The sequence below is a fragment of the Larus michahellis genome, chromosome 3, assembly GCF_964199755.1.
Source record: "Larus michahellis chromosome 3, bLarMic1.1, whole genome shotgun sequence".
Lineage (NCBI taxonomy): Eukaryota > Metazoa > Chordata > Aves > Charadriiformes > Laridae > Larus > Larus michahellis.
Window position 1 is genome coordinate 80,378,764 of NC_133898.1, and position 18,203 is coordinate 80,396,966.

An 18,203-nucleotide genomic window follows, 5' to 3' on the forward strand; every position below is an offset into this window, starting at 1 on the left:
TAAGGTTTCTGTTTTAATTCGCAGTGCATGTCAACCAAGCTAGGCTTATAAATAGTATAAAACCATGTGCAAGATGTTAAGATGCTAAGTATAGCTGCTTAAAAATATCTTTATATGACACATATCACACTGGGCTTCAGTCGTCCTTGGGGTGATTTGGTATTGTGTGATATGAACAATTCACAAAACTGAGTACTGATCTGAAGGTCATTCGTGACATACATATAATTTCTGTTAAAGTTAATTTTTTTTTAACTAGGTGGAAACTTGGTTTAGTGACCCTGCTCTGGCAGGGGGGTTGGACTAGATGATCTCCAGAGGTCCCTTCCAACCCCTACCATTCTGTGATTCTGTAAAATTATAAATTTACGGTGCACTGAGATAGATATTCTTAATGCAGAAGGATGTTTCCACAAGAGTCCACTCAGTTAAAAAAAACATGTAAACAGATGAAGGAAGAGAAACTCAAGTTTCTGTTTCAGTAATCCTTTAGGGCAATAAGGAAAACAGGATATAGTATGTCATTGAGATATGCCTTAACAGTAGTTTGCTATAACACATTCTGTGTATATCTTTAGAATACGTAAGTGTATGTTTATGTGCCGCACATTTATGAAAACATCCTAGGGGAAATTTTATTTACTGTTTTGTAACAAGCTATCATAAAAGTACGTTTTTCTTGGTAGAAAGAGCAGCACTCTCTGATTGTTTATAACCAGGTGTTCATTTTCACAGGTGGAAAATGGTTGATCATTACATTAGCCGGGTCCGTGGGAATCTCCAGTTGTTAGACAAACTGGATTTGATTGACAGAACAAGCGAAATGGCAAGACTTTTTGGCATTCAGTTCTTACATGTTTTAACAAGAGGCTCACAGGTAAGATTTAGTTTTCCTTGCACTTCACAAAAGCAAAACAGTCTTTACAAAATGTTTTTGTCCTTCAGTATCTTTTCAGTCAGTATATGTATTTTTATAAGGTCACGGAAGACTGTTTTGAAAAATGTGAAATTGAAATATAAAGAAACGCAATTCAGAAGCAATAATAATGGACTGAATGGTTAGTCTTAGAAATGAAAAATAGCTGTTAAAAATAGAGTGCCGTAAACGTAATCACATCAGTAAATCTCTTCTTCTGACTTTGGGAGCACTAAGTTTTCCCTTTGAGTTGGTATTTTTTACACTTGGATGAGTCTGAAAATGAATGCTTTTTAGCACATTAAGAAACACAGTTGAGCATGTTTTAGAAAGATGAGATTATTTTCTTCCAGGGCAGACAAAGCTGTGTTGAATATGTTCTAAGTGACATTTCCTGTGAAGCAGACCTCTGGGTGAGATTTGATGATAAGACAAGAGAGGCTCTGGCTTTATTAAGTACATGTGTCGTGAAAGATGTGTGTGATTCTGTTATTTTGGTACTACCATCAGAGGGAATGGGAGCAAGACAGTAGCAGTCTCCAGTAATAGCAAAGGCTTTCCTTGCCAATGTTCTGAGGAACTAGACTAACTAGACTTTTCATGGCTTCACGTGAGCCCTGAACAGCACCTGAAATGGGAGACAACTTTCACTCATGTGTGTCTGCTCTTCTGTCATCATCTTCTTTCCGAACATAATTATTCTTTCCTACCATCTTTCTGCTTCCTGTTTTAATAGACATTTAGCTGAGCTGACCAGGATTGATTACTTTGCCAATTTCTGTGTACAAAAAGACAACTTAAAAACTAATGTCCTGGGCAGACCAGCATCGTCTTAAGCCAGACAGAAACAGGAATGTCTGAAGCTGCGTTTCCTTAATGATTCAACCCAATTTAAAAATGTTGCCACCTTTTTTTTCCCTTTGACTGCAGTTGCCTGTGTCATCTCTTGACCCAGTGCAGGTTCTTGTTGGTCAGTTTTGTGAACATAGGTACTCAACATAGGTACGCTCGGTTTTGTGAACATAGGTACTCGCCCTATGTTTGGGGGACAAAGTGGGTGGGCACTGGTGACAGAACCATGGTGGCATTCAATAGATAATTTGCCAGTTTATCTCCCTGATCTGGTTTACCATGTTATCAGAAAAGTACTGCCGTTGGAGCAAGGGAAGAGAAATGCACAGACAGGGACAGGGAGGGTGGGACTGGCTTGCTGCCAACGTAGATATGCTTAAACTGTCATGATTGCAGCCCGCAAAGACTGTTCTGCCTGTCATTTTCTCAAATGGCTGTGAGTGGGAGTGAGCAACAGAAACATGCCACATTTTCTGTCCTGACTGTTCTTTTCTCTTTCCTTCTGTGCACGTATGTTTTGTTTCCTTTGAAACTTTCTAGATCACAGAAGTGGCAATTGCAACAATTCCCAATCACCTCAAATAATTTTTTGTCACTCAGAAGAATCATCACTACCTTATATGAAGATATTTCTTTTCTCCTTAGCTGAAAAAGCTGTTAAAATGGAACAGATTTCTGATATTTTAAGTTACTTTTTCCATATTTTTGTATCTCTTATTAAGTTTTACAAGACCATTTTTAAAGGTGATTTTTTTTTTTTAATTTTATTAAGCTATCTTGAATATTCCATAGCAGACTAACAGGAGATGGTCATAGGCAATCGGATTATTAGTCATACGATTGAAGAACTTGCTGAAAACTAGCAAAAAAACCTAACTCTTGCCAGATCCAGTCCCTGGCCACCTCATTGCACATCTGAGCTCATCACTGGATACAAATTAGCACACAATTAGTGCAGGGCATATGCTGCTGCAAAACTACACTTTCAAACCCCAACCCATTTGTAAGGTGGCAGGGTCTTGTTAAAGCTATTAGTTCTGTAAGTTCATTTATAACATCAAAGTTAAAGAAATTATACCTAACCCTTTCAGTACCATGACTGAATATGTAGTGTGTCAGGCAGAGGGCTTTTGAATAGTGATTTAGTTGTTTACAAAGCACAGGATTTTAGGATTATATAGGATTGTTCTTTGATATTTTGGGATTTGCCACCCATGTATGTAATTTTCAGGTATTTTGTTTTTTATTGTGAATAGACACAGTGAATACCTGGCTACTAGTGCTTTTAAAGCCTTATTAAAGCATTGAATAGTCCATAAATTAATAGGGCTGGGTTTTTCTCATGTTGCTACCTCCACATAAGACATTTTGTGATGTCCTGAAGCAGCTGGAAGTTCTTAAGCTTTATGTTACTCTATGGTTCCTGTACTACTTATGGCATCACTGGGGAGAAAGCATGATACCTGGTGCAAAGCGGCAGACTTTTGAAATGGGCTGACTTAGATTCTTCCCTTGGTTCTCTTGCTGCCAAGTACGTTACTTGTCATGGTCAAAAGCTTGGAGGCACAATTATCAACTTATACAACTCACACGTCATTCCTCTGTTTTCCCAAATGTTGAAATAATATTGCCGTTCAGATTCCTATGGAAAATGGTCATCGACTGCGTATTACACTTTTTCTTCACTGTTCTGCGGGTCTAACAAAAATAGTTTAGCAAATGCTCGTTCACTGAGTGTAGCATGGCCATATATTGTTGCAGCCTGTTGCATGTTTATTTTTTTAACCTGAGATGGATGTTTACTCATGTTTATTCTGCATTTTTGCAATTATAATTATAACAGTTATATCCAAACTGTTTTGCAGTATCGTGTGGAGTCTATGATGCTGCGTGTTGCAAAGCCAATGAATTATATTCCTGTGACACCCAGTGTCCAGCAGCGAGCTCAAATGAAAGCCCTGCAATGTGTTCCCTTAATAATGGAGCCAGAATCCCGCTTCTACAGCAATGCTGTTCTTGTATTAGATTTCCAGTCATTATATCCTTCCATTGTGATAGCATACAACTACTGTTTTTCAACCTGCCTGGGACATGTCGAAAACTTAGGAAAGTAAGTTGTTATTTTTTTTCACACAAACTTTGATTCTGTAGAGAGTTTAGCATCTTTTCTGAGGTTGTGAGAACCCTTGGTTGTCATTGGTGACAAGGGGCTTGTATAAATAGCACCATTTTCTGTTAAACAATAGAGATGATAAAGATCTACCGTGTGGGTGTGCGTGTGTGTATACGGACACAGACACATATGTATAGACATCAATATGTATTTTTAATTAAATACAGAATTATACTCTGTTCTGTTAAAAAAAAAAAAAACCCTGTATGCACATGTGTACACCTGTTCCATTATTGTGGTGATGCTAGTTTTTAATATTTCTTCAGAATAAGTTAAAATGTTATATAAATGCACTACCTATTTTCAAAACCTGGATAGTATTATTCCATTGTATGTTAATAAATTGTTGTTCTCTTTTAACAGTTGTAGTTCACTCTGGTCTTACCTATTCAAAATTAAAAGATACAATGAGTTATTCTGTGTAGCATCTCTTGTTGAGCTTAACAGTAATTCTGTTAATTGGAAAAAAATATCTCATCGCACATTATAGTTACCTCTATAAAACAATATTTGGAAGAACGGGAGGATGCATGCGACAATTGCTAGGTGTCACCGTCAGGTTTTCAAGTTTCTGATTTGAAATTCTGTAGAAAGAAAACACATGCAATGTGATCCCTGGTAAACATGCGTGGTTCCCACAGGGGACTACGGTATGAGTACATGCCTCCACTAACTCAGCATTTGGAAATAATACATTAATACAGAACAGAATTGATAAATTATGCATGTGTTGGAATTTCACCATTTATTACTGCTTTATTCTTAAAGACTTTTGCATGTAGCTAAGAAATTTTAAATTATAGTATGTTTGTATATACCTGAGGTTATAATTGTGATTCTATCCTTACTGGCATTATTAACATTTTAATGTGAGTTGATGCTTTTGCTTGTTCAGGCTGTAAATGAATGAATTATCTTCATATTTAATTTTTCTCTTTATTAGATATGATGCATTCAAGTTTGGCTGTACATCTCTCAGAGTACCTCCTGACTTACTTTACCAGATTAGGCATGATATCACAGTGTCACCCAGTGGAGTAGCTTTTGTCAAGGTAATGATATTAGTGCTCTGTGACAGGCATTTTCACTTCCTGTTGGCTGACTAGCTTAAGATCAAATTGATATTGTAGTTTATATTTTGCTGCATTAAGAGTAGACAGAAGGGGGGAGGTTCAGTCTCTCATTTCCCAATGATTTTTGACATTTGTCAGAGTGCTGAACTTCTGGCAGTTCAGGAAATAAAATGTCATCTTTGTGCTTTCATTTATACTGAAGGCTTATTTCATCTATAATTAAACTGTAGTTTACTTGTGCAGTTTGGAGATCAAAGAGTAATTATCTGCGTGTAACACTTGATTCTTCTCCTGTCTGTATGGCAGAATGCTTTCCTAGAAGAGTCATGGTTTGGGAGATGAAACTCCCTGACTTGCTTTCTGTTGTTCTCATTTTTTGTTGTGTGTACTGATGAATGATTTGTAATGAATTAATAAATATGGCCTGGAGCTCTTACAAATAATTAGCCAATCACCAGCATACATATACTGAATTAAAACAAAAACTTTAAATAAAGAATACTTGCAGAATTTCTAAAGATAATATTCCTTTAGCATTTAACATTTTGAGAATTAACAGTTAAATATAAGTCCTGTTTTAGTTAACAAGGTTATCTAAATATTGCATTAGCAGGTCTGATGAAAACAAAGAACAAAAAGCTATTTACCCTGCCCTTAAGAGCTGTGTCTGTATTCTAGGTTGCTTGTAATGTTTGTGGGAAGAGCCAAACCATAGGTGCCTAGGGCATCTTGCTAATTAATTTGTCTTTTTAACAGTGATTATCTAACAGTTCTGGGTTTTGCTTTTACTCCTAACTGTTTAGGTTGGGGTTTTTAACATAATTTTTTCCTTTGTTCTCTTTATGACAGCCTTCAGTAAGAAAGGGTGTGCTGCCAAGAATGCTAGAAGAAATCCTGAAGACTAGGATAATGGTGAAACAGTCAATGAAGTCTTATAAGCATGACAAGGCTGTAACTCGAATGCTTGAAGCTCGTCAGTTGGGTCTTAAATATATAGCTAATTTTACATTTGGTTATACTGCTGCTAATTTTTCTGGAAGAATGCCATGCGTTGAGGTAAGGGTTGCAGAAAAAAATGAAGAAAAACTGTGGAAAAGACACTATTAATAACATATAGTCAGATAACACAGTGTTATTATTTGAAACATTTAATCTAAATACTTTCATAAAAGCTGGTTTTATTTGTAGTACTGAAAATCAGAAACTTGAGATTTATTTGTGATCTAAAAAAAGTGATTTAAAAATTTGTGATTTAAAAAAAAAGGTCCTATTTTTTTTCTTCCCATTAAAGAGCATTTGGAGTTGGCATTTCTGTAGAACTCTCTCCAAAGGCAGATTGGATTACAGTTCTAATAGTGGAAATAAAATAAAATGTTGTAGGTGTTTCATAGTTTTCATAAAAGGAGGATCAGCAGAATCCAAACACTAGAGAAAATGACCTTAAGCAATCTTGTCTGGCTCCTTACACTTTTAATAGGCCTAAAGAAGTTTAGAGCATGTTTTCCTTTATTTTAATTTTTAATAATTTTTGATTGCTCTTTCTTTAATTATGGCTATTCTGTGGCAACGTAAGCAACCTTTTTATTTATTATATGCATTTAAACCGTGAACTAACATATATTGTCTCAATGTAGTAATTTTCATAAACAGATCAAGCAAGATTAGACTATTTACCAAGAGATAGTATTGAATTTAGCAGTAGAATAAAGATTTTCAATTTATCTTTGACTTTGCAGGTTGGGGACAGCATTGTCCACAAAGCCAGAGAAACATTGGAGCGTGCTATAAAACTGGTGAACGATACAAAAAAATGGGGTGCTCATGTTGTGTATGGTGACACTGACAGGTAATTAACGGTTTACTTCTTACAATGTTTTAAAATCATAGTAGTTCTTCACAGATATATTTTTCTTTTGTCTCAACAAGGAGAATTTATGATAGTGAAAAGAGTATGTGGACCCTCTTTGGGATGTTGCTTACTGTCATGCAGAATATACAAAGTAAATTATATTTATTTTCTTGGAGTTTCTTCTAGGACTATTAAAAAGGACTTTGAGGGTTTCCTTTCTTTTGACAATTATGTGGAACAGAAGCGGGGGGGAAACATATTTTTTTATGTGTGAATGAATATAAGTCTTATTTATCAAATGAGTATTTTTGTGCCTGTTCCTGATGCCATTTTTATTTTGGAAAATCGAATATTTATAATATAGCAGGCATTGCACATCGATACTTAGAGGAAGGCACTATTTTAAGCTTCAAAAGTGGATACAATTCAGAAGCAGCCACCAAAGCATACAAAGATATGATTACACTGTCTGAAATAGATCATATAAATATCTCCCCTTTCTCAGTCAATCTTTCATCTAAATAATAGTCATGCTGTAGGCACATCCCTCTCTGGTGCTAGACTTGGATGATTTCTCAGCCATGGGAAGCAAAGCTTGTCTGGCTGTCCTTCCTTAACAACTTGCGAATCCAATGACTGATTTCAGCCAGTTTTGATGAAAGATTTGACATTTCAAAGATACTAAATTCTTAGTAGCTTCACAAAAAAAAAAAAAAGGACAAAGGAAATAAAATTCTGTTGCTGCCCATACTGGGGAAAAAACAGTTCTCTCCTGGGAAGTTTTGCAGTGCCTGGGAGCTGTCACGTTCCCTGCCTCAGCGGAGCGTCACAGCACTCATCATGCCTTTGGCACTCCTGATCTCATACTGAACACTGAAGTTTCTCAGGTTTTTGACTTTTCTAGCTGAAGGAAGGGAAGAGAATTGGTAACAACATCTCTGCTTTGCCACCAGGACACTATAGCTTATAAATTTCAGGAACTATGTTCAACAGATTTGTGCTTATTTCCTATGTCTGATTTCTTGTAGCATGTTTGTACTCTTGAAAGGAGCCACAAAGGAGCAATCTTTTAAGATTGGTCAAGAAATTGCTGAAGCTGTAACAGCAACAAACCCCAAACCTGTTAAACTGAAGTTTGAAAAGGTAAAAGGAAAATACTTTGCTTCGAGTGTGTTGGGTGAAAACATTGTTATCCTTTAAAAAAAATATATAGTGAAGATAAAAGATTTTTCTGGACGCTAGCGTAAGGATGCTGACATAGCATAAGGATATACAACAGTCGTGTGCTGTACTGTTTCTGCAGGTATATTGCAAGCTCCTCAATGCCTCAGGGACCTTGTCAGAGGAGCGCTGCAGCATGAACAACAAAAAGAAATAGTCGTACTTTCACATCAGGATGCTTGGTGGCCTGTTGCGCTGGCAGCACCAGGCAATTTGAAATTCCTGTCTCGTCAATTTTTGGAAATGTCTCCCTCAGTTTTTTATTATATACATACAATCAAACCAATGTGTGCAACTTGGAAGAGAAAATGTACACCATCCCTTGAAATGCTTCCAGGGCATTAATTGCAAGCCTGATATTTATTCTTCAGGCAGCTTTAGCATACTTCACGATATGTCTATGTGATACATATAAAATGAAAAATTACAAAAATCCATTCAGTAGGCTTTTGGAAGAAGTATTAATGACAATAAGCCTTTTATAGAAGAGCAAGGCAATGTGACAGTAATTTTGGTGGAAGTTTATCATTAGAAAGTCATTAGCAATCAGTTCAGGTGCTCTAGATATTTTCCAAGTACATACCTGTCTCAAGGGGTTCAATCAGAATTTGTAAGCCAATTGCCATTTTTCATGGAAAATACAGTAGAAAAATATTACCAAGAAAAGTCAGGATACCCGTGGAAGGCATGGCAACTTTCCTCTGTTGACTAATGTACAGGAACCCTTCCCACTTTGAGGCAATCCTGTGTCATTAAGCTGAAGGAGTAATTAACCTGAAAAAAATATGAGGTGCAAGGACATACTTGAGAAGATGTCAGAGTGCTTCACTTCACGTGCCCTTATTCACCTGTGGGTCAAAATATTGAGTACCCTCCTAAGGTAGCTTCCTAGCACAGGCAGAGGAAAGTGCATCAAAGCTGGAGCATCTGTTCAAGAAGTGGGACACCTACATGCAGGACCTTGTTCAGCCTGAGGCAATCTAAACTTGCTGCTCCCTCTTCCATGAGATACAAGAAGATGCTATCCTAGTAATACTAGGATAATAATAATAATACTGGACAACAGGAACTGTTGCTTGTTCTTTCTTTTAAAACTGGACAAGGAATACTGACACAATCAAGAATGAAATAGGTTGGAGAAAGCAAGCAAAAGAGACCATAACCCTAAAAATCCATTCATGAGGAAATTGTTCTCCAAGCACAGGCATTTAAGAAGCATGCTTTCCCCAAATCAAGATACTAACTGATTTTAGGCACCTCATAATTAGATGAAGTTTGAAAACAGAAAGTTCAAAGCTACTGCTTTTGCTGGGAAAGTTTTCTTCTCTGATGTTTAAAATGAAATTGTTGTCTTTTTAAGAAAGAGATAATATAGTTACATTAAAAATGCTGATAGATGCAACCCAGAAAAGTAAGCGTACTTGAAACAAATTGTACTGTGTGTCACTTTTCATCTGAGCTTCAGGTTGCTTAGCCTCTACAGCTAGATGAAATATAAAGTGATTTAAGAACGGAATCCCATCTTCCTCAGCCATCCTTTAAAAGTTCTTTGGTCTAGTTTATTGGTTTTAATGATTTAAAACAAAACAAAACAAAAAAAAATAACCCACAAAGCAAAGTGGAAGCTCTCTTTGTTCAGAGCCACCTTATTTTCCCAACACACGCTACATTGGGCTATCTTCTTTCTAAACATTCCAGGTCTACTTGCCATGTGTCCTGCAGACTAAAAAGAGGTACGTGGGCTACATGTATGAAACACTGGACCAGAAGGACCCAGTATTTGATGCAAAAGGCATAGAGACAGTCCGAAGGGACTCCTGTCCTGCTGTTTCCAAGGTAACATGCTCATCCATTTCTTTCTGAATGAAATCATAATATTCCGTTCCTGTGCAACCTGCTCTGGGTGACCCTGCTCTGGCGGGGGGGTTGGACTAGATGATCTCCAGAGGTCCCTTCCAACCCTATGATTCTATGATTCTGTTGTTTCATTGTATATTTGTCCTTTCTCAGAGTTTCTAGTCCTTGTGAGTTGTCTGAGACTTTGTCTGTTTTTCTGGTATGAGCCATTTGAAAGATAAATTGAAGATCTTGCACAGCATTACAAGGACTTGCACTTTCCGTGTTAACTACTATCTTTCAGCCCCTAAAAACCCCGTAAAAAGCCCTCAGCCCCATGTAAAGTCTCTAGAAGACCAAAGCATCACTCCAAGATTAGTGAGGCAGACTGATGTGTCTGCTAAATAGCTCACTTACAGAAATCTAGTTTAGCTAAGAATTAATTTAAAATAAACTTCCTTGCCTGTTTATTTTGAGCTGTGTATTGGGGGGTTAAAAAGAACAGCCTTTTGTTCTTAATCAAGTCAATCATGCAGAAATTAATGGCAAAATATTTTAGATGACAAAAAAACAACTTTTCTCATACTCTGGAAAACATCTGTAATTGTTGAAACAGTGTTAGTGCCAGAGTATGGATAATGTCATGACAGGTGTGTCAAACTGAGGAAGAAGTTGTCCAGTAATGTGTTTATGAATGTCTTTGAGTGGAAGAGAACACAAGCTGTCGTCATATTAACATTCTAGTTCACAACTGATACTTTTTCTAAGCAGTGTATTAATATTTCCATATCATTTACTGAATTATTTGTAATTAAGTACGTTTTAGTTAAGCGTATGTGTTTTTCTGACCTTTCTCCTTTGGTTGTAAAGATACTTGAGCGTTCTATCAAGCTGCTATTTGAAACACGGGACATAAGTCAGATCAAACAGTACGTTCAGAATCAATGCATGAAGTTACTGGAAGGAAAAGCCAGCATGCAAGACTTCATCTTTGCAAAAGAGTACAGAGGGAGCTCAGCTTACAGACCGGGATCCTGTGTACCAGCCCTGGAAATCACCAGGTAATGAGATTAAGAAGTGCTAATCATAGATATTTTTTTCTCTTGACCTTTGTACTGCCAAGTTACGGGTAGCGGTGAGATACCTCCTTCAGATATTGTTGCAGCAGTTGGCTCTGACTTTCTTCTGTGTGTGAAGAGCGATCAGCCATCAGATAGTCCTAGAAAGCCATTTCGTAGTCCTGGAAAGAGCCATACCTGTTCAAGAGTAAAGTCTCTTGTCAGGACACTGTAACGGTGTGTTCTCTGCTGTTACTTGTGCTTTGGTTTTCGTACAAGTGCTTGACTCTCCAAGATTGCCCATCACTCATGGATATTAGATATGTTAAAAATTGTAATAGTGATGTCTCTCAGTGCTGTGAAATACATTACCAGGCATAATTTTTCATTTTTTAAAAGGTGCCTTACTTAAAGTTAATATTTCATCCTGTTGATACTGTTTATCAGTAATGGATAATGTGAGCTGGCAAGCTGGCACGTTTTGCCACCTTTGTTAATATAAAAGGTCTTTAAATTAAGCTGTGCTTTTTAAATAAAATAAAATTCAAGTCCTGGATTGATACCTGCTTCAAATTGAATTGTCCTTTGTTTTGTAGGTACTTGAGCTCTTTTTTGTACCCTGCCTGCTCTTTATTAAAGTACTTCTTTAAGGAAGGGGTAGCTAGAAAGCAACCTGCATGCAAATCCAAATGACCTGAAAGAGGGCATATCTTTAGGGCTCATGTTCCAAGTTCTAAAATTTGGGTCTGATCATGAGACAAATTAAAAATGAAACAACTTGGTCCTGTGCTTCATAATAGACACTAACTTCAGTCGTCTGGAGAGCTGCTAATATAATCAGATGGGGAAGTTTACAAGTAAACGAAATAACTATGAATTTGTCTCTGGATGCATTATAAAGCCTATTTTTACACAGGAGAATGCTTGCCTATGACCGTCGCTCTGAACCACGGGTTGGGGAGCGAGTGCCCTACGTCATCGTGTGCGGCATGCCCGGACTGCCCCTGATACAGCTGGTGAGGCGGCCCGTTGAAGTCCTGCAGGATCCCAACCTGCGGCTGAATGCTACATACTATATTACCAAACAAATTCTGCCACCGCTGGCTAGGGTGTTCTCACTTATTGGCATAGACGTCTTCAGCTGGTACCATGAGTTGCCACGGGTGAGTGTTTGAAAACAGATGACAAACGCAGTGCATCCGTACGGTGTTTGTTTTTATCATGCCTTTTAATGGCGTGAGGTTTATATGAGGTAACAGCAAAGGTTATTTATTTTACAAGGCAGTGTTTGATGCCCAAACAAGCAGATTTGATTTTTAGGTTTTCCGTGTGATTTTTTTTTTTCCTTTTTTTTGCCTAGTGAATCAATTTTTCCTGCCAACCCTTCTGTACAGGGTTGATCACATTGTCCTTTTCCTATTTTCTGTCCTCTTATCATGGAATCATAGAATGGTTTGGGTTGGAAGCGACCTTAAAGATCATCTCATTCCAACCCCACCCCTTGAACACTTCTAGGGATGGGGCATCCACAGCCTCCCTGGGCAACCTGTTCCAGTGCCTCACCACCCTCACAGTAAAGAATTTCTTCCCAATCGCTAATCTATTCTCCCCTCTTTCAGTTTAAAACTGTTACCCCTTGTCCTATCACTACACTCCCTGATAAAGAGTCCCTCCCCATCTCTCCTGTAGGCCCCCTTTAGGTACTGGAAGGCCGCTATAAGGTCTCCCTGGAGCCTTCTCTTCTCCAGGCTGAACAACCCCAACTCTCTCAGCCTGTCCTCATAGCAGAGGTGCTCCAGCCCTCTCATCATCTGTGTGGCCGTCCTCTGGACCCGTTCCAACAGGTCCATGTCCTTCTTATGTTTGGGACACCAGAGCTGGGCGCAGTACTCCAGGTGGGGTCTCATGAGAGTGGAGTAGAGGGGCAGAATCACCTCCCTCGACCTGCTGGCCATGCTTTTGATGCAGCCCAGGATGCGGTTGGCTTTCTGGGCTGTGAGCACACATTGCTGTATCATGTTGAGCTTCTCATCCACCAACACCCCAAAGTCCTTCTCCACCCAGGCTGTATGTGTGCTTGGGATTGCCCCGGGTTCGCACAGGCCCACCTCTCGAGCCTGTCCTGGTCCCTCTCAATGGCATGCCTTCCCTCCAGCATGTCGACCACTCCACACACCTTGGTGTCTTATTTTGCTGTAATTGTATATTTATTAAAAATACTTGTATATGCATCTATTTTGCCTCACCACCTTTTAAATCTCTTTATGGTAGATTTTGGAGCTCCTGTTTTTCCAAGATGTTCTGAAGATCTTTCTTCTTTATAGAAAAGGTGGTAATGCCCAAGCAGCAGGAACGCTTTTTAAAAAATCAGTATCACCAGAAATTTTAAACTGACTTTCCTAAAAGCTAAAGAAATCATTGACATGCAGGAAAAGAAATGTTATATAGCTGGATTTTAGTTAGTGAGTCCCCTGACAAAAAGGGACAGTGAAAGATGGTGTCTTTGTCTAGTTTGGTTCCTGTGCTTAGTGTAGACTTCAGCAGCATAGTAATACATCGTGTTTCCCGCTGTCAAGTTTATAGATAGCCTTGATTTACTTCAATTCTGCTTCTTTTCTCTACCTGTGGCACTCTCACCTTAACTATCTCTAATAAGCTGGTCTAAAAAGGTGAAAGGAGCCCTGACTTTCTGCAAGGCCAGAGAGAGCCAAGGAGGTCACAGGCAGCAGAACAGCTGTGTGTTTGAAGCAGGAGACTGAAGGATATCGTGAAGCCTAAGTCATGCAGCACCAGGAGTGAGTGCAGAAAACAAGCTTCCCTGGGCGAGGGGGCCATGGTGGAGCTTTATCCAGGGAAATTGGAGCGTGAGCTGGAGCCACGGACCAAAGGAGGGTGGCAGCTCTGTGGCCGGAACCGGACCAGCACAGAAACTCGAGGGGAGGCGGGATCCCGAAGGCAGCCACTGGGGCTGTGGCCAGGGCACGTTTGGATGTGAAGTAGATCGGCACCTACAGAGCGACAACCACAGGAGGCAGAGTTTGAGATGAGCTCAGGAATTTAGCATGTGACTGAGGATTTCTTTGGTTAGTCTTTCTCTTTTCCAAGTGATATCCCCTGTGAAATAGGTGTGGGTGGGCTCTGTTCAGTGTATCACTTTAGGGCAAGTGCGATGCTCTTCGGAGTGATGCAATCCATCTTAATAATTTGTGTATGAACCCACGCCTTGCAGGCCATGTTGCACTTTCATACTCCTTTTTGAAATAATATGTAATCTAGGAATAAGGTGAGCTGCTCTCTTGAAAGTTCATTACCTCTTAATTATTTTTTTTAACAGATTCAAAAAGCTTCCTCGACTGCCCGCAGTGAGCTGGAAGGACGCAAAGGCACAATCTCCCAGTATTTCACGACCTTACACTGTCCCGTGTGTGATGAACTGACCCAGTACGGGATCTGTAATAAATGCAGGAGCCAGCCACAGCATGTGGCAGTGATTCTCAACCAAGAAATCCGAGAGCTGGAGCGTAAGCAGGAACAGCTGGTCAAGGTACGATTAAAGCATTGTCAGATGTGTGTCAGGCAAAGGCAGGGGCTGAAATTTCAAAGCAGCACGTTACTGAATACCCGCAACAGAAACGGGAAGCACAAGCCTGGTGTTAAGCGCGTCACAGCTTGTTTGCTTTCCCCATCGCTGTTGCAGGTGGCATAGCGGCTGCTTCTCTCCTAAGCTTCGCATAAAACTGAAGGCAAAGGGGGGGGATCAGAACAGAAGATGCTTTTCTCCTTTTCCTCTTCTTTTTTTGAGAGTATTTTACATGGTTTGTAGGTGCCTTTTTATAATGACAGGGATGGAGAGTTGTAAAAATATTTTAATCCTTTTTTTGGATTAAAATAACTGACGATGTTCTCGTAACAAAAACGTTTGTCCCAGAAAATTTTATTATTTTTTTTTCATATGTATAATGTGGATGTGGTTTAGCTTAGGGGCTTTCTTGTTACTTTTCCTCTCAATAGGAATTTTCCAAGCTGGTTTTCTTTCCTTTGAGCTAGAAATCAATTATGAGGGTACCTGACTGTGCTCAGGAATATATTACAGCAAAGCAGAACGCCAACCCTTGCAGAAACGTATGCATATCCTCACCTGATTTTCATACTTTCGTATTTTATAATTAATACGTATTTTTGTTAAAATTTATTTTTAGCACTAGCATGTGAATCATTTTAAAGACTTGTCTGAATTGCAGGGATATAAATGTTCCTGTAGTCTCGGCATTGATTTGATAGGCTCCCGTGGGGCTCTGTTGCTAGAAAACCATTATAATTCACTATTCATAGATTTTGCATTAGTAAGGTGTGGACTTCTATTTCTTGCTGTATTTTGTAATATTTGCTCTGATCTGCATTGGAAATGGCAGTAAAGGAAGGTGATGCGTGTTCTGCAGTTTTCCCGTGATACTCTGAACCTTTTACGTTGCTTTTGTTCTGGAATAAATCAGAACTTGGCAGATCGGTGCAGCCCCAGGGGGGGATGAGTGGGTTTGATGAGACCGTTCTCTTGTCCCTGCACCAGGCCAGGAAGGCCTGGGATCCCCTTCTCGTCAGTGCTCGATGAGGCAACCTCTCTTTAAAAGCATCTGTCTTACTTTAACACGAAGATGTATATATCCTTCACAGCTTTAATTCTTGGCCCTCCAAGATTACAAGCATGCCAGAGCCAGCAGAAAACTGATATAACACTGAATCGTACATTATTTTAAAACACACTTAAAAATTACCTGCCATAGATTCAGGCCGTAGACTTGTCCTCTCTACACGAGCTGAACTTTGTTGTTCAGTGTCTCGAGTACCACTTAGTTTGGTCCCTTGCGTTCAACCCAGCCACAGCCTCCTTCAAAAGAACGAGAGTAGACTTATTTCTCAGGTTCTTTTAGAGGTTACAAACCCGGAACAAACCGTTTAAATCCTGTTCCTTTTGGTCACGGTTGCAGGTCAGAGAACTGGTACCCTCTGAGGTGCCGCGTGGGGGACTTGGCGGAGAGGGGCTGCCCCTCTCCGTCTCAAAACTCGTCAGTTTGAGTTTTGGGTCTGCAGGGATTCGGTGCCGATACAGGTCTGGCTGCGAGGGTCACTGCTGCCCAGATAATTTTAACACAGAAAGAAGGAAAAGAACTAATTTAAAAAGCAACGGATATCATTTTGATTTGTTGTTCAGACTATGCAAACGGTAGGATAACGTTGTGTTGCGTTTTGATGGTACAAAACACAAGTGTGGTTGGAAGCAAATTTCTGAGTTTTTGGAAAAGCCATTGGATTAAAAATAAAAGAGCAAAGCAGGGGCCTTTAGTTTTCCTTTGGGAAAAACTGTGCCTGCTGCTATTTCATTCCATCAGGTGTCTCATGCTCCAAGTACTTCCAAGCAGCAGTAACTGCATTAAGGAGTAGTTCCCTGAAGGAGGAGAGCAGTGGACCCTGCCTGCCTGCGTGTTTCTGTCTTGGGATTGATCAACTCTGACTTGGAAAGTAAAACTCTTAATCGAAGCTTATCTTGAAACAGGAGTGGTTAATTAAGTCCCTTTCCTGCATAGAGAATAAGTGCAGATAACAGTTTTGTCTTTTTTTCACTAGGAAACTTAGGGTAAGTTTATCATGAATATGACACACTGCCCCACTTCAATCCACTCAACTTACTCACCTAATTTTTTCCAAGTGGCACCACATGCCAGTAGAATTTAACTATCAGGATCGAGCCCCGAGCTGTACGTGAAGCTGTTGATCTCTGCCCGGTTGGCAGTGGCGACGCTGCCGGCCAGGCGCCCGCAGGAGAAGGGGCAGCCTGGCAGCGAGCGGCCGGAGCGGCAGCACCAGAGAACGGAGCATTTGGGAAAAGCTTGGCGCTGGCTGCCTCGGGGCTGGGGACTTAGTGATTTATGCCTTCCTTGTGTTAAATTTAAAATAATCTGGTTTGTTTTTTTTTTTTTGTATGAAATCTAGATATGCAAGAACTGTACAGGCTGCTTTGATCGACAGATCCAGTGCGTCTCCCTCAACTGCCCAGTCCTTTTCAAGCTCTCCAGAGTAAGCAGAGAACTGTCAAAGGCACCGTATCTTCGCCAGCTACTTGACCAGTTTTAAATGATCAGTGTTACAGGATTCCAGGTGCTATTTTTATTTTATTTTTTCAGTGTTTACCACACTAAGACTATTGTGCATGGTGCTTTTTCAATTCTCATCTAGTCCAGGATTTCCATTTTAACTGTTGGGTTTATTATCTGAAGAATAACGAACGCTTATCCTAACTAAATTTAAAGAAAAACAAAATACATTTGTTGACCTATGAATAGCTCACTTTTTAAGATGTACAAATTTCTTCTTTCTTTCATGTTTCTAACATACTGTTTTATAATGCTGATGTTGAAATAGCTACGTGTAACATCTTGTAAATCCATTGCAAAGTAGAAGTCAAGTTTACTTCCTGGAGGAAGGAGCACTGAAAACCTCTTGAAACGATAAAACCATTCGTGTGTGTTCTTGAACTGTCAGTATCAAGACGTGTTACTTATATATTATCCATTCACTTTATAATTTTGTCTGCGAAATATTTTGTAAATACACTTTTTTACTTTTCAAACAACTGAGTAAAATAATGTGCAATGACTTTTATACAGATAATTTTAAAGTTGGTTGGTATATCTCCTCCTAAGTTTTGCTTGATTCCAAGTAGATTGTTATTTTGATCAGACTGTGCAAGCAGTAGTCTCATGTGTAGCATTTTGAAACATTATTTTCTAAAAATTGCTGTCTTGCTTTAGCTATTAATGGGGCATTGTGAGGAACTGTGCAAAGACATTTTTGTTACAAACCTGTGGGACTGTTGCAATACTTTAAATATAAAATTTTATTCCATTTTTGCTTGTTTTGTATAGACATTTCTATTGCTTCTAAATATGCTTAAAATATTTTCTTTCCTTATGTACTGTACAGTTAAATCTTATTTGCCACCATCTTGACAAAATGTGTATTTAGAATATTTGTATAACTGTATAAAATGGAAAAGGAATTATGTGGTCAGTGCATTGTTTTCTAAACTGGAAATCATTTTGTTTTAGAAGTTAATAATGGAAACCATATTAAAGTTGAATAAAATGATATGGTAAAAATTTTATGTTTTTTTTATATTTACCCTCACCTGCAGCCACCTTTGCTTCCCTCGTTTGGCACACAACTAGTA

At 39.0% G+C, this 18,203-nt stretch overlaps 1 protein-coding gene across 4 annotated transcripts in view; it reads left to right on the top strand.

Moving 5' to 3' along the window:
- REV3L (REV3 like, DNA directed polymerase zeta catalytic subunit) overlaps positions 1-18,121 on the top strand; it is a 123,479-nt gene extending 105,358 nt beyond the window's left edge. For all 4 annotated transcript variants that reach the window (XM_074580932.1, XM_074580931.1, XM_074580934.1 and 1 more), the window contains 11 exons: positions 736-877; positions 3,634-3,878; positions 4,885-4,993; positions 5,864-6,070; positions 6,751-6,860; positions 7,892-8,006; positions 9,783-9,920; positions 10,791-10,981; positions 11,895-12,141; positions 14,313-14,522; positions 16,967-18,121. In XM_074580932.1, the coding sequence (XP_074437033.1) occupies positions 736-877; positions 3,634-3,878; positions 4,885-4,993; positions 5,864-6,070; positions 6,751-6,860; positions 7,892-8,006; positions 9,783-9,920; positions 10,791-10,981; positions 11,895-12,141; positions 14,313-14,522; positions 16,967-17,107 (1,855 nt within the window). In that variant the 3' untranslated portion in view covers positions 17,108-18,121. The remainder of the gene's footprint in view (positions 1-735; positions 878-3,633; positions 3,879-4,884; positions 4,994-5,863; positions 6,071-6,750; positions 6,861-7,891; positions 8,007-9,782; positions 9,921-10,790; positions 10,982-11,894; positions 12,142-14,312; positions 14,523-16,966) is intronic.
- Positions 18,122-18,203: the final 82 nt, after the last annotated feature.